The sequence below is a fragment of the Rhinoderma darwinii genome, chromosome 3 (genome assembly GCF_050947455.1).
Source record: "Rhinoderma darwinii isolate aRhiDar2 chromosome 3, aRhiDar2.hap1, whole genome shotgun sequence".
Taxonomy (NCBI): Eukaryota; Metazoa; Chordata; class Amphibia; order Anura; family Rhinodermatidae; genus Rhinoderma; species Rhinoderma darwinii.
The window spans coordinates 310,639,929-310,657,648 of NC_134689.1; the positions used below are offsets into that span (position 1 = coordinate 310,639,929).

At 41.2% G+C, this 17,720-nt stretch overlaps 1 protein-coding gene across 6 annotated transcripts in view; it reads right to left on the minus strand.

Annotated features, from left to right (window-relative positions):
• Positions 1-17,720, minus strand: part of AKAP13 (A-kinase anchoring protein 13) — a 246,255-nt gene that overhangs the window by 187,121 nt on the left and 41,414 nt on the right. For all 6 annotated transcript variants that reach the window (XM_075858212.1, XM_075858211.1, XM_075858213.1 and 3 more), the window contains one exon: positions 5,428-5,575. In XM_075858212.1, coding sequence (XP_075714327.1) covers positions 5,428-5,575 — 148 coding nt within the window. The remainder of the gene's footprint in view (positions 1-5,427; positions 5,576-17,720) is intronic.

The following is a 17,720-nucleotide window of genomic DNA, read 5'->3' on the forward strand; positions in this document are numbered from 1 at the left end:
AGGTTCATGGGGTTAAAAACACTTTCACTACGTTAATGCAGTATACATTTATTTAAATTAATTCATATATTCAACGTTCGCACACATTTTAGCGCCCGCAGGGTTCTACTGTAACTTCGTGTGTGCCACAGCAGATCTGCACCTGTCCATTTAGGACTTTCTTTTGCATTGTACTTTTTGGTGTGGTCACTGCCTCCATCGTGACCGTGCACTACTCCCATCTGTCCAAGGAATCCGTCACCACTCTCTGAAGGTAGTGACAGACACCGATTTCAGCATCGCGAGTGTGGTCTGCCTGTGGTGTATTGTTTGTAAGACACAGGCCAGGTTCACACGTAGCTTAAATACTGCGCATTTGCCGCAGGGTATTTCATTGCAGAAAATCCTCAGCAGAACACAGTAGCAGCAGAGTGGATGAGATTTGAACAAATCTCATCAACACGCTGCGTTAACAATGCACCAAAAACCGCTTATAAATTGACCTGTAATGCATTTTGTTTTTTTAATTTGCAGCCTGTCAATTTATGCTGGGGAATCAATGCTTCTCTGTGGTGGGTTTTCCTCATTAAATTCAATGGAGAGATACAACCCGCAACAAATACCAGATGTTGCGATTTTTGCAGCATATACTTACCCATAGCCATGGCGACGCACCCCTCTGACATCCTGCAGCCAGGCCTCCAGGGATGACGTTTTATTCTATGTGACTGCTGCAGTCAATCACAGGCTGCAGCGGTTACATGGGATGAAACGTCATCCGAGGCGGCCTGGCTGCAGGATGTCAGAGGGGTGCGTCGCCATGGCTATGGGCAAGTATAGGGTTTTTATTATTATTATTGCTTGCTATTTTCCGCAGCGAACATTCTGGCCGAAAAACTGCACAACAATTTGGTGCGGTTTTTCGGCCAGAATTCCCTGCAGTGTCCAGGGCGTATAAGCTGTGTACTTTTACAAAGAGTATCCGCCCTGTGTGAACATAGCCTTACACTTTATTCGTTGCATCACACTGTGAGGAAGGAGTCCACGGTATTCAGGAGGTGCAGGCTCCCCCAGCCGGATTGACATTTTCCTCCCTATGCACGGTAATCGGTTGGGGAGAGCTCACAGCTCATGAGTACAGAGGACTCCTTCCTCACAGCGCAATGCAAGCGCTACAATGAATAAAGTCTAAGTTTTACTAAAACGACACCACAGGATGTCATAACACTCCATGCTGAAATCCACATCGGTCACTACTTGATCATAAAGGTGGTAAACAATCCCTTTAATTAGAGCAGATTAGCAGAATAAAACGGTTTCTACATAATTCCATAATTTAATTTTGTAGGCTCAAATCCCAGTATGGGGACCCCTCTGAATGAGGTTGCCTTGTCGTGGAAAGTGAGCCCAACTTAATGAGCATAAGGAAGCTCACACTTCGAAGTATAGTAACTATAATTTTAATTAATCCATATATTCAATGTTTGCACATATCTTGCTGCTGTATCCTTGTGTTTTTTTTTACCATTGCATTAGTGACAGCAGATTGGCACCTGCCCATTTGCTTAAAACATTGTTAGGACTTGCTGACTAACCTGGTCTATTGTTCTGGAGATGATCTGGCCCTGGCCATCATAATTTGGACCTTGTCAGGGTCGCGCAGATCCTTTCGCTTGCCCGTTGTTCCTGCTTCTAACACATCAACTTCAAGAACGGACTGTTCGCTTGCTGCCTAATCTATCCCACCCCTTAACAGGTGCCATTATAACAAGATAATCAATGTTATTTACTTTACCTGTTAGTGGTCTTAATTTTATGGCTGAACGGTGTATACCTAAATCTATTCACGCGTTTAGGCCTTATTCAGACGGCCATGTTCGGTCCCCGATTCATGGATCATGTGTCAGCCATATTTTCCGGACCGACCGCAGTTCAGGGAACCGGGCTCATAACATCACAGTTATCTATGATGCGAAGAGTCCCTGCCTCCCTGTGGGAATACTGTCCCGTACTGAAAACATGATTACAGTACGAGACAATAGTCCAGTGGGGAGGCAGGGACATAAATAACTATGATGCTAGGAGCCCGGCTCCCTGAACTGCGGTCGGTCCAGGATATAAGGCCAACACACGGTCCGTAGATCACGGACCTAACACGGCCGTCTGAATAATTCCTCAAGGCCATTCTCACTTTGCAATTGAGGTACAATTAGAACCGCATAAAATAAAAAATGCATTTGAAAACTGCATGCATTTTTACAGAGATTAGGTGCATATTTTGATGTGGTTCCAGTAGAAAACACAACCGCATAAAAAAACGCACCAAATCGTGGTTAAAATGCGTGCGATTTTCCGATGCAGTTCTAACCGCACCTAAATAGCAACGTGTGAATTTTTCAGTTGCAGAATTGACAGAATCTGCAGCAGAAATCGGAGACTGACCCTCAGATTTCTGCCGTGGATTCGCACGCAGAACAGTACCATTAACTTATTTTACTTGACGCAGATTTTCAATGGGACATGGAATACAAGCGGATTTCAGTGCGTAGCACGCAACTCAACGCATATGCCATAGGAACAATCATTGGCACTAGCCTTGGCCATGAGGTGTCAACAGGTTGAACGTCAGCAAGATATATTTTTCCATTTTAAAGTGATATTAAAGCGGATCTGTCAGCTCTACGGATTTAAGAATTAATGAAATAATTCTGGAGAATCTTTCATAGAACTCTGTTGTGCCATCCCTCTGTTATTCTTACTGGAAACGTATGACTAACTTGACAATAACTGGAAGGGATTTCAATAATAAAGCAGCAGAATTGTAGAAATCCAATTCCCTGGAGATGCGAACGGCACCTGCAGGGAATTTCTCCACCCTTTCCCTGCCATATTATCAGTGTGGCGTGAACAACTTTGAATTTGGGTAATGCTGAAAATGCAAATCCCTAATATAAGAAAGGTGCTACATACTGAAGCTTCACTTTACATTCAAAACAAACAATAACGGTAAAAGGCAATTCTTTCCTTATACACTGACAATGATAAGAAAATAGCAAGTTGCGTTTCTAGCCATAATCTAATAAATCCTTAATCACAATGACAATCTGGTCAACGTCTGTCACAGTAAAACGACTTGTGGCTTTAGTGTTCTGTATAGATAGGAGTTTAGTCGCTGCCTTCAAGAGATAAACACCTGGCGACACAGAAAACCACCGACTAATAAATCATCACAAACTACAACAACAAATAATCTTGGATGAACGAGGATTAGAACAATGACCCGTAATAGTACAAAATCATTGCCTGATGATGCAAACACAGATATTCACGAGTACCAGAGAGTTAACCTCTAGCCACACTGTGTCTGCGGTATACACCGGGAGAATTTCCTACATAGGCATAGAGTGGCATACGTCACCATAGGGATCAATGTTAAAAACAACAGTACCATAAAACAGGCAACTAAAATTTAAAGAGGACCTGCCTGCTCTCCGGACATGCCCCTTTTAGTGAATACTTGCTTTCCCCAAGATCTAACAATATCGGAGCACCTTCATGTAGAATTCTACATTGTACCTATCCTCTGTTATTCCTCCTGGAAACGTATGAATAAATTGACAACTGGGTGTATCCGTTCCTTGTCAATAGACTGTGTCCCCATATAGCCGGATATTGTCCAGTTTGTGCTGCCAGTTTTACTTTGTAGGGACCCGCACTATTTGCCCAGTCCCACCCTTTCAGCACTGATTGAACAGTGTGTAAAACTTACCCTATTGACAAGGGGAATGGTAAAACATCAAGTTGTCAATGTATTCATACATTTCCAGGAGAAAGAACACAGGAAACATCCAGAATTGTGATTTCATGGGCAATGCAAGTACTTGCTAAAAACATACAATTTAGGAGAGCGGACCGGTCCTTTTGGGCAGATTTATTTGAAGTGTCTGCTTTAGAAAAGTTGTAGGTTAGGTAAACTAGATTTAATATATGCCTATATTCAAAATTACATAAGGAAATGTTCTGCTAATTGGCCATACTTCCAAAACTATGCTAGCAAAAATCGCAGTTTTGCCACTTTCAGACTAAAGCATAGTCAATTAAGAGTCGCACCTCAAGATAAATACTAGGCAATCTTTGGGGGCCAGAAGGACTCATGCGAAGTACAAATGTATGGAATTACCTCATTATCTAGGCGATGGATATTTTTATTCAAGATGATGGGGTTGAGGTAACAAAAGCACCAGGGCCAGTTTACTGGTGTGGAAAACTCGTATCTAAAGAGGCTTTTGCAACCCCTATCTCCTATTGCAGCAGATCGGCGCTGCAATGTAGATTACAGTAACGTTTTTGGTTTTTTTTAAACGAGCATTTTTGGCCAAGTTATGACCATTTTTATATTTATGCAAATGAGGCTTTCTAAAGTACAACTGGGCGTGTTTAAAGTTAAAGTACAACTGGGCGTGTATTGTGTGTACATCGGGGCGTGTTTACTACTTTTACTAGCTAGGGGTTGCAAAATCTGGTGACAGAGCCTCTTAAGGAGGGCCACCAAGGACTGGACCACTGGGAGCAATCCAAGAGTGGTGCATGTAAACCTTTACTGACCTGGACATCCGGGATCTTTATCATTAACGCTTCACTATTTAGGCAATGTATGGCGGCATTATTAATACAATAAATGGCCGTATTGTATGGGAAATACTTGGCAGTGTTATGTGATCGTATAGGATAATATTATTTGAATACCGTATAGAGGAATTATTTAGCCCTTGTTATTTGGGCACTGAATAGCAGGACTGTGTGGACATGGTGTGGATGTATTATTTACCATTGTATTGCTGTAAACATTCGGGTAAAAAAGTACTTCTGTATTTGTGTTTTATATACACATTTTAAAATCACGAGAACAACAGTCTAAAAATGGGAAGCGGGGTACTACTTTGCTTGCTGCCCAGGGCCCAATTTTCTTAAAACCAACTCTAGAAGTGTACAAATTAGACTAATTCATATTAATAATTATGAGATCAAAGAAACCTATATTTTGGGTTGTTTCTGTATTTAGGTTCACGCTATATAATACACTAATTCAATGTGATCAGTGTGTTAGTCTCATCTCTGCTACCTCACACACTATAAAACAGATATAGATGCTGCCTCAGGAACACGAGCAGAAAGACAGGAACTTGTGAAAAAGGCACAAGGCCGACAGCGCAGCAATTTCAACTACTAAGTCTGACATTTCGTAAAGTATCATTTTTTTTCCAGTCATTTGCAAGAGATCAATGCATTTCAATTATAGCTGCTGTCTCGCATTCTCTAGCTCACAAAAACATGTAATTAATTATGTATATTCTCGGCTATAAAGAGGTAGACACGATTAAAATTGCATGCATGTTCTTTGGATAAACGCACATCTTAAAGAAATGGCATTGGATGGAAGCTGCTCACCTGGAGTGACTGTTTGTAGGGTTGCAGAGTTCACTTTACGAGCACTGGCTAAATGTCTCAGAGTGGAGCCAGCAAACAGCAGGTAGAAGGCAGCATCGTCTTCCAGCTCGCTCTGGTCGGTGAGGCTCACTGTAAGGACACAGTCACCCTGAGAGGCCAAACAAAAAGACAGTTAGTAATCCTATTCATTCTGATTGTAGCACACAACATGGACTTACTGGGGGTCACTATTCAGCAGCTGCAAGGAAAGAACTGTAGAGAAGCAGTGATGGAAACCTGGAGAAGACCTTGTATATATAGGGAGGGCTACTGAGCAAAGCCGTTTCATCTTCTGCAGTTGAATATTAGTATTATTTTTGTTTGTCCGTTTTTTACAATGTTAGTCGATGGAATACTTTCGGCAGCCCCGAATATAATGTACACCTCATTTTACTGCTGCTGATCTCAGGCACTGAATAGCAGGGATTTTCCAGGAATAGGAGCTAGAGAGAATACGTTTCATAAAGGGAGCTGCTCACATTTTGTAATAAATTCTAAGTAGTGATTTGGCCCTCAATAACAATTTTTGGAGACTGTGGCTACAGGTGCAGATTCTTTAACAGTTTTTTTTTATACAGAACATGTCCAGAGACAAAGAATTCATGCATAGTGAAGAACGGCTCACCCCAATAAAGTGTGTTACTCTTGGAGAACTCCTTTAGAAAATCCAGCATTTTAGAAGCATATATTTGCCAAGTCATGAAGCCTGTACTGACTGGAAGCTTGCCGGCCGAGCGAAGAATAACCACAAAGTACACTAAAACAGCATTATTAGGGAAAGAAATATATAGGGGACTGCCAGATTTCTAATCACCAGAACGATGAATTATAAATTATTCTGCTTATCCCTGATACAATGCCTTACAATGAACATCCTCTTCATTTAGCACGTATGTTGGGAAAGCTCACGACGTAGACACTAAAGGGGGTTTTACACAGGACGATTATCGGGCAGACGAGCGTTCATATAACGCTCGTTGATGATAATTGCTCCATCATCTGCTGATCGGATCATTTTAAAAAAGTAAAATATTTTCGTTGTCGGCACCACATTTACCTGTGTAAACAGGGAGAAGCGCTGCCGACAGGATAATAATGTATGGGGACGAGCCATCGGTGTAACGACCGCTTGTCCCCATCCACAGCTCTGTGTGACAGGTGTCGGCCTTAAGGGTCCTTTTACACAGGCCAATACGGACCGTAAAAACGAGAGCTGATCTGATCTGCAGAACCTGGGCAATAAATATTGAGTTGCGTTTCTCTGGTAAAACTTGGTGTTGCACAAAAAAATTTAAAAAACGAAAATTAAAAATTTATTTCTGCAAAAAAATAAAAAATAATGAAATTTATAAAAATTTCACCTCTATTTTTCTTTAATTCCTGTGAAACGTCTAATGGGTTAAGAAACTTTCTAAATGCGGTTTTGAATACTATGAGGGGTGAAGTTTTTAAAATGGGGTGACTTTTTGGGGGTTTCTAAGATATAAGGCCCTCAAAGCCACTTCACAACTGAACTGGCCCCTGTAAAAATAGCCTTTTGAAATGTTCTTGTAAATGTTAGAAATTGCTGCTAAAGTTCTAAGCTTTGTAACGTCCTAGAAAAATAAAAGGATGTTCAAAAAAGGATGCAATCATAAAGTAGACATATGGGGGATGTTAATTAGCAACAATTTTGTGTGGTATAACTGCCTGTCTTACAAGCAGATACATTTACATTTAGAGAAATGCTAATTATTGCAATTTTTCACAAAATTTTGATGTTTTTCACAATTAAATACTAAATGTACAGAGCAAATTTTAACAGTAAAAGTCTAATGTGTCACGAGAAAACAAAAACAAACAAACAATCTCAGAATCGCTTGGATAGGTACAAGCATTCCGAAGATATTACCACAAAGTGAAACATGTCAGATTTGAAAAATAAGGCTCTGTCAGGAAGGTCAAAAGTGGCCAAAGTGGGACGGGGTTAAGAGTTTTTGGTTTTATGCAAATAAAGCTTTCTTGTTATCGCAAATAATAAGCATCATGCAAGTTTCTGATACACTTTGTTTCAAATTCTCTAAGTTTTAACCCCTTAGTGACCAGATTATTTTGGGACTTAAAAGGGGTTTTCCGGGACTTTTAAAACGCTTTACTAGGGCAAAGAAAGCTGTAAAAATCATTCCCCGAAATATTTCCCGGCCCATTCTCCAACGCTCCTTTCCTGGAAGATCCTGCAGCGGTCATATGCCATTCATCGGTCACTGGCTGCTGCAGCCAATGACTGGCTTCAGTATTGATGCTGCCATGAACGGCACATGACCACTGAGGTTAGTGTTTGGCTGTAGCGGCACGTGACTGATGAACGTCACGTGATCGCTACAGAAGCTTCCGGGATTTCAGGGGTGAGTACATGATCGTTTTATATTCTATGGCAATCCCTGCCCTAGTAAAAATGTTACATTTTAAGTTTATTGAATTTTTTATCGTCGTATACCAAGAGCCGTACCTTTTTCATTATTCCGCCAATGAAGCCATATTAGGGCTGTTTTTTTTGTGGGACGAATTGTATTCTTTAATGGTATTATTTTAGGCTACATATAATGTGTTAACTTATAAATTACATATTAACTTTATTTTGCGGATCAGTACGAATACGGCGACACCAAATTAATAGTTTTTCTGTTTTACTACTTTTGTACAATAAAAACACGTTTTTAAAAAAAAATATGTTTGTGACATTGCATTCCAGGAGCTATGACAGTTTTTGTTCCATCGACGTAGATGTAGGAGAGCTTATTTTTTGCGGAACGACCTGTATTTCTCATTGGTACCATTTAGACCCACCAATGACTTCTTATCACTTTTAATTGCACTTTATTGGGAGTGGTTTCTGGCATTGTTCAACATGCTTGATGAATAATATGATTATAGGCCCCACGCACACGACCGTGCCCATAATCACAGCCCACGATTGTATGCACGGCCGGCCGCTGACGGCCCCCCGCATTTTCAGGCCGTTCTCCCATACAAAGTATAGGAGCACGGCCCGTAAAATACGAAAAATAGGACATGCTCCATAATTCCCGGCACGGTTCTACGGCACGGACACCCATCCGTAGCGCTACGGAAAGCTGTCCGCGGTTTTACGGTCGTGTGCATGGGGCCTTAGACTATAGTTCAGGTCGTTACGGACGCAGAAATATCAATAATAAAGCATTTTGTAAGGGGCGAAAAAAAAAATTTTTTTTTTTACTTTGAGTACTTTTTACTATTTTTAGTCCCACTATAAGACTTCACTATGGTTGGACAGGGCTGAATAGGCATAAACTGATGGCAGATCTGCCTTTGTTAGGCCCCCCCGGCTGCCATAAAAAACAAATCAGCACCCCACGATTGTTTGTTTGTTCACAATACAGCTTTCTAAACGCCATTGAAACGACGCACACTACAGATGAGCGACTTTCCTGAAATTAGTTTCGGGTCTGATGCAGTCGGACCAGCCGTCAAATTAGATCTGAATAAATTTATTGTGAAACTAAAGTGTCGTCGATTGTCTTGTAGGACTGTATTCTACCCCTTTCAAGCTCTTTAAAGCCAAGAAAATATCAGTAATGTTAAAATGATAGCAACATATATGGCTACGGATAAACGGATTGTAGCCAGGAATCCTAAAAAGTCAGTTTAAAGACACACTGCAATGCCAGATTTTTTATGCTTTTTAACCTCTTCCCGCGCTGCACCGCAATTATACGTCCTGGAGAGGGCTTGCTTCCCGCACGAGGACGTACAGTTGCGGAGCGGTTCCCGGCGCACACTGTCTTAACTGACAGTGTCCGGGAACCGGGAGGTCAGCTGTCCCCGAGAGCTGACACTCCAGTCTTGCCAGTCAGAGGACCATCGGCGCTGATTTCGGCAATTAACTCCATAAATGCGGCGTCCGATTGCAATCGCCGCATTTAAGGGGTTTGAAGCACATCGGCAGCTCCCACTAAGTGATTGTGGGGGCTGCCGATGCTTGTCGTGGCAATCGGAGGCCAGACATTGGCCTCCGGGTTGCCATGTACGGAAGCCTCGGAGGAGCAGCCTCCGACCAGTCTTCCTGTCAGTGTGACGGTCACTTCAAACTGACAGTTAGAATACATTACACTACGTAGGTAGTGTAATGTACTCTAACAGCGATCAAAGCTGCCAGTCTAAATGTCCCCTAGCGGGACAAGTAAAAAAAGTTATATAAACAAACACTGGTTTTTTTTCCTATAATAAGACTTGTTAAAACAGTACACATATATAGTATCACCGCGTTCGTAATGACCCCAACTATAATGTTATTTTTCCCACACGATGAAAACCCCCTCCAAAAAAAAAAAAAAAAAAACGACACCAGAAACGCTATTTTTTGGTCACCACTCCTCGCAAAATAGAGAATAAAAAGTGGTCAAAAAGTCGCATGTACCCGAAAATAGTACCAAAAAAACACTACAACCCGTCCCGCAAAAAACAAGCCCTTACACAGCTTTTTTGACTAAAAAAATAAAAGAGTTATGGCTCTCAGAATATGGTGACAGAAAATAAATTATTTTATAAAAAAGTGATTTCTTGCGCAAACACTGCAAAACAAAGAAACCTATATACATATGGTATCGCCGTAATCGTATTGACTTGCAAATAAAGTAAAATTGTCATTTATTGCACATGGTAAACGAAGCAAAAAAACGAAACTAAAAAATATTGTCAGAATTGTTTGTTTTTGGTCACCTTGCTTGCCAAAAAATGGAATAAAAAGTGATTAAAAAAAAACGCATGTACCCCAAAATGGTACCAATGAAAACTACAGATTGTCCCGCAACAAATAAGCCCTCACGCAGCTCCGGTGGAGAAAAAATAAAAAAAGTTCTGGCTCTCAGAATATGGCGAGGCAAAATATGCAGCGTTCAAAAAGCGCATAAGATCGGGCACCATTTATCAGTGCGACACCGGCCACATATCTATGATTTATTTTTTATTTACCGCATTATTATACCCTCTTATTATACCCTGATGTACTCCATACAGATTACATATGCCCCCACATTATAAACTCAAATACCAGTAAACCCCCAAACAACCACTACCAAGCAAAATCTGCGCTCCAAAAGCAAAATGGCGCTCCCTCCCTTCTGACCCCTGCAGCGTACCCAAACAGCAGTTTGCGCCCACATAGATGGAATCGCCATACCCGGGAGAGCCTGCTTAACATTTTATGAGGTATTGGTCTTCAGTGGCACAAACTGGGCACAACATCTTGTGCACTAAAATGGCATATCGGTGGAAAAATGCAATATTCACTTTGAACCATCCGCTGTGCATTAACCCCTTTGCGCACTATGACTTAATTGCACGTCATGGTGCGGGGATTGATGTATGGAGCGGGCTCGCGGGCTCACGTGCGGAGCCTGCTCCATACGCTGCAGGTGTCAGCTGTGTATTGCAGCTGACACGCAGGACTAACGGGCAGGAACAGCGATTGTGCTGTTACAGGAGCCTGTAAAAATAACAATATACTGCAATACATTAATATTGCAGTATATTGTACGAGCGATCCAATGATCGCTGGTTCAAGTCCCCTAAGGGGACTAATAAAATGTATAGAAGAATTTAAGTTTTTAGTAGGTACTTTTCCCATTTTTCTTCTAAAGTAATGTTAAAAAATAAAAAAACAAAAATTGGTATTGCTGTGTCCGTAAAAGGCCGAACTATTACAATGTACCATTATTTAACTCGCAATGTGAACACCGTAAAAAACTTAAATAATTTACATCGCAAAAATCGCTGTTTTTTTTGTCACCTTAGCTCTCAAAAAAAAAATGGAATACAGCTTTTTTATCACTTTTTATGCACCAAAAAATAAGACCTCCCACCGCTCAGTCAACCAAAAAATAAAAAAGTTACGGCTCTAAGAATGTGGTGACAAAAACCAATTTTTATTTTAACAATTAGATTTTTCTTTGTTAAAGTAGTAGAATATAAAAAAAAAACTATATAAATTTGGTATCACCGTAATTGTATTGACCTGCAGAATAAAGTAAAGTTTTCATTTTTACCGCACGGCGAAAGGTGTAAAAACAAAACCCCCCAAAAAATGGTATCAGATTTTTTTCCAATTTCAGCGCTCAAAGAATTTTTTCCCCGTTTCCCAGTACATTTTATGCTACTTTAAATGGTGTCAATAGAAACTACAACTACTCCCGCAAGAAATAAGCCCGCAAAACACTCTGACGGAAAAAGAAAAAAAGTTATGGCTCTTGGAACGCGGAGAGTGAAAAACGAAAATAAGAAAGCAAAAAATTGATCAGTCCTGAAAGGGTTAATTCATTTCTAATGAAAAAAAACAAAAACATATGACCACATGTGGGTATTTCCGTACTCGGGAAAAATGGCTTTACAAAAATTTGTTTTTTTCTCCTTTATACCTTGTGAAAATGAGAAAATGCAACATTTTAGTGGAAAAAATTGTGATATTCATTTTCGCTGCCTAGTTCTAATAAATTCTGCAAAAAAACCTGTGGGGTCTAAATGCTAACTATACCCCTAGAAAAATTTGTTGAGGTGTGTTTCCAAAATGGGGTCACTTTTGAGGGGTTTCCACTATTTTGGTCCCTCCTGGGCGTTGCAAACGCGGAATGACACTGAAAACCAATCCAGCAAAATCTGTGCTCCAAAATCCAAATGGCACTCCTTCCCTTCTGAGAACTGCCATGGGTCCAATCAGCAGTTTATTACCACATATGGGGTATTGCCGTAATCAGGAGAAAATGCTTTACAAATGTTGTGGTTCTTTTTTTCCTTTATTCCTTGTAAAAATTAAAAATGTATATGTTTTTTCAGAAAAATTTCACAGCCTAATTTCACTAAATTCAAAAAAACGGCGTGGTCAAAATGCTAATTCCTTGAGAGGTGTAGTTTCCAAAATGGGGTAACTTTTGGGGTATTTCCACTGTTTTGGCACCACAAGATCTCTTTAAACCTGACAAGGTGCCTAAAATATTTCCTAAAAAAAAAAAAAAAAAAAGAGGCCCAAAATCCACTAGGTGCTTCCTTGCTTCGGAGGCCGATGTTTCAGTCCATTAGCACACTAGGACCACATGCGGGATATTTCTAAAAACTGCAGTATCTGAGCAATAAAATATTGAGTTGCATTTCTCTGGTAAAACTTTGTGTTACAAAACTTTTTTTTATTAGAAATGAATTTAGGCAAAAAAAATATTATTTGTAAATTTCACCTCTACTTTGCTTTAATTCCTGTGAAACGTCTAAAGGGTTAAAACACTTTGTGAATGCTGATTTGAATACCTTGAGGGGTGCAGTTTTTAAAATGGGGTGATTTATGTAGGGTTTCTAATATATAAGGCCCTCAAAGCCACTTCACAACTGAACTGGTCCTTGAAAAAAATAGCCTTTTGAAATTTTCTTTAAAATATGAGAAATTGCTGCTAAAGTTCTAAGCCTTGTAACGTCCTAGAAAAATAAAAGTACGTTCCAAAAACGATGCAAACATAAAGTACACATATGGGAAATGTTAATTAGTATTTATTGTGTGTGGGTATTACTATCTGTTTTACAAGCCGATACGTTTAAATTTAGAAAAATGCTAATTTTTGCAAATCTTCTCAAAATTTTGGCGTTTTTCAGAAATAAATACCAAATTTATTGACCACATTTTTCACTAACAAAGTACAACATGTCACGAGAAAACAATCTCAGAATCGATTGGATAGGTAAAAGCATTCCGAAGTTATTACCACATAAAGTAACACATTTGAAAAAATCGGCTGTGTCCTGAAGGCCAAAACAGGCTGTGTCCTGCAGTGGTTACATTTAACAGATAGTCCATCGTGGCAGATGCCTGCCGGTGATTATACACACAGCGATATCAGAAGTAGCAATGGCGGTTTAAAAAGCGGTCCAAAAATTATCCCTTTTTGGGGGAGTAGCAACAGGTTTGGTATTAGTTTAAAGAAAATATATATTATCCACCACTTTCATCACCATGACAACATGTGCCAATGAGTCGGATTGTCCTGGAAAGTGAAGCAGCAACGGCTTGTATACAGACGGCTACATAAATGCTTGACGCAAAATATTACGGCAATTTATGGTGGAACAATTAGATATATGCAAAACTATGAGCGATGTGACGTCCGTTTCAGAAAGCAGCAGCATGGTATCAGCACCAGGATTATTACCATTGAAGACAATTTGTGAATGACGTGATGAAAATTGGTGATTCACAAATTAATGTAAAAATGAATTGTATAGCTGCAGCAGCACTCACTCACAGCAATGGCTGCCTGTGATGGTGCCTGCTTGCCTGCCTAACGCACGGACAGTCCTATCGCTCTCTAAAATCTCTCTAGAGAATAGTTAGGTTTACAATAATTTGATAATGTCTTCTTGTCACACTGAAACACTCACTGACACGAATTCTCAATTTTTCTGTATTTTACCTTCTCCCACTCTGTCCAATGTCCCCTCTCTGCTTTCTCTCTCTCCCACAAAGCAGCAGCATTACATAGCTGGGCTATTTAAAATGGCTATGACTCATATGACTGTCATCCACGAAGTCATCAGTGACTCAAACCCTATACAACTAATAATTGGCTGTGATAGAGGAAGGTTTGCCTCCAAGGCATTATGGGGAAGCCTGCTTGGGCTGCTGCCTGAGGTCATGTGATCCTTCTCTTCGGATATGTAAAATAGCGACCACTACATTGAGCGATTCATTTATACACAAGAGAGAGAGAAAGGAGCATGAAAGCCATTTGATAAAAAAGTGAAAAAATTATATACGTGTATAATATTGAGCGATTCATGTAGGACGAATCCCAAAAGTTTTCGGTAAATGTTTGGGAAATTCGATGTGTAGAATCGATTCGCTCATCTCTACTGCACACTGTGTAAATCGCAGAATTATCTAACTAAGCGGTGCCTTGTGAGTATTTGGCTTGCTCAGGGTGCTCAGAATTAAAACTACTGAGAACTCAATTTACTGCGAGCTTGCCAAGAGTTAAAAAAATGGGGAGTGCCTATTTTAGCAATTCAATAAAAAGGCTTAAAGAGGCTCTGTCACCACATTATAAGTGCCCTGTCTCCTACATAATCTGATTGGCGCTGTAATGTAGATAACAGCAGTGGTTTATATGTTGAAAAACGATCATTTTTGAGCAAGTTATGAGCTAGTTTAGATTTATGCTAATGACTCAATGGACACCTGGGCGTGTTTTTACTTTTTACCAACTGGGTGTTGTACAGAGGAGTGTATGAGGCTGACCAATCAGCGTCATACACTTCTCATTGTTCCAGCCCAGCATGATCCACAGCTCAGTGTGATTGTGCAGTGAAAGAAGTAAACATGCCCAGTTGCTAAAAACACAGTACACGCCCAGTTGGAAAGAGAAAACACGCCCAGTTGTCCATTAGAAAGACTCATTTGCATAAATATAAAATTGTTCATAACTTAGCCAAAAATGATCGTTTAAAAAAAAACCAAAACATTATTGTTATCTACATTGCAGTGCCGATCACATGCAATAGGTGATAGATTTGATAATCTGGTGACAGAGCCTCTTTAAGCAAAATTCAGCTCCCCTAAACTGAAGTTTAACTGGTTGCCGACACAGGATGAGAATACTCGACCTGAGCGGCGGGTACTTGGCGCATTAGGACGAGTATTCTCGTCCTGTGTGACAGCCAGTATCCGTGCGCCACCTTGAGCAGGGAAGTGGCTGTAACTGCTGTAATACACAGCCGCAGCACCGCTCTATCGGCGGAGAGAAGGGAAACCTCTTCTCTCCGCCATCAACCCCTTGAATGCCACGATCAAAGCGGATCGCGGCATTCAAAGCTGAAGTGAGAATGGGGTCTCCACTTTGATCGCATCACAGGAAATCCCTGTGACGCAATCATTGGCTATACCAGTTATGGGCAGACAGCCCAGGGTCCATTGAAGGACCCCAGGGCTGTCTGACCAATTTCCTGTTAGGGCATACTTAGGTATAGAGAGTGGCGGAGTAAGTAGATTATAGGCCCTGGGCTGTCACCCAAACTTGGGCCCCCCTTCCGCGCTGCCGCGCCGTAACTATTTTTAACACTACCTTTATGGGCGTTACGATTCCCCTTGTCACAGGGCTGTGTCCCTACATACTGACAGTATCATACTGTGCAGGGACACATCCTCCTGACAAGGGGAATTGTCTATCAGTCCTGGACTGCAGAAAGGCTTTTTGTGAAATACAAGGATTTCCTATAATAAACATGTCAGGAGAGGTGACAGATTCTCTATATATCTAGTGACTCACAGGTGACGACGTCTCAGATTCTAGTCGTTTTTTCCTCTTTTCTTCTCCATCCGGTCCAGAGCTCATGACAGCTTCTCCCGGCTATGACCCATTTCTGCGGAATGTCAGATGTCTTCCGCTCCTCCCTTTTCCAACATTTCCACACATATAAACGAAAATAAAATCATCATAGCGCCACATACTGTGCCCCTAAAAATAATAGCACCAAACACTGCGCACCTGAATAGAATACTAGCATACATTGTAAAACACCACATACACACAGCCCCCTGTACATAGTGCCACACACAGCCCCCTGTATATATATCATACATCCCCCCTATAGCTAGCACCACACACATCCACCCCCGTGAAGACAGTTGCACACAGCCCTATGGATAGCACCATACAGCCCTCCCCCTCTTTTAAATAGCACCACAGAGCCCCCCCCCCCCCGTAGAGAGGGCAACACACACCGCTGTGGATAGCGCCACACAGCCCCCCATTGTATATAGTGCTACACAGCCCTCCCCCTTTGTAGCGTCACACAGCGCTCCCCCCTTGTATATAGTGTGACACAACACTCCCTTTGTGTATAGGGCTACACAGCGCTCCCACCTTGTATACAGGGCCACATAGCGCTCCCCCTTGTATATGCACACTGCTCCGCTTTGTATATAGTGACACACAGCGCTCCCCTCCCACCATGTATATAGGGTCACACAGCACTCCCCCCCCCTTGTATATAGGGCTACACAGAGCTCCCCCCTTGTATATAGTGTCACAGAGCACTCCTCCCCTTTGTATATAGTGTCCCAAAGCGCTCCCCTCGCCCTTGTATATAGGCCCACACAGCGCTACCCCCCCCTTGTATATAGGGCCACACAGCACTCCCCCCTTGTATATGGTGTAACGGAGAATCCCCCCCCCCCTTGTATATAGTGTCACGGAGCACTCCCCCCCCCCCCCTTGAATATATACACAGCACTACACCCATCTAAAAAAAAATATATAATATATTACTTACCTTGCCCCGTGGCGGCCGCTCCAGCTGGACGCATGTGAATCCTCCGGACTAGATTAATGCGCAGACCGGCGTGATGCAGTACCTCATCACGCCGGCCCAACGTGGCCTGCAGCCTGTAATATTCATTTGTATCTGAGTCCCGAGGTCTCAGATACAAATGAATGTGGATGCCGCTAGCACCGGGGCCCCCACCGGTGCTAGCGCCGCCACCGGGCAAGAGGGGTCCGGGCGGCCGCCCGAACCCCCTAATGATGATCCGCCACTGGGTATAGATATATGCCAGTACATTAAAGTTAAAAAATCAAAATGAAAAATCCCTCTATGGGATTTAAAAAAAAAAAAAAAAAAGTGAAATACACGTTTTACAATAAACTTTTCAAATTATAAGTCCCAAAACATGAACTAATGCACGCATATTTGGTATTGCCACGTCCGTAACAACCTGTACAATAAATGTATAACGTTATTTATGATGATCGGTGTGTGGTGTAAAAAAAAAAAAAAAAAAGAAAAGAAAAACTGCAGCGGAACGGCTTTTTTTTTCTACGTTTTTGCCAAAATAAAAATTTATAGAAATTAAACGATAATGTAAATGTACCAAAAAATGGTACCTACATAGATTACAACTCGTCTCGCAAAAAATATAAGTCTCATACAGCTGTGTCGGACAAAAAATGAAAAAGTTATGAGCGCCGGGATGCAAAGAGGGAAATATAAAAAAAGATTGTTCGGTCCTCAAGGTCAAAATTGGCCATGTCCTTAAGGGGTTAAAGGACGGCATAGTGGGTATGGTGACTTTGTACTGTCATCACACAGACATCAATATTTAAAAAAAGGATTCCTATTATGACAGATGCACTTTGTGTCAATGCAGTGAATTATAGAAGCACTCCACGTTTTTTTTTTAAAAAATTCCCCCTCCATTTGAACAT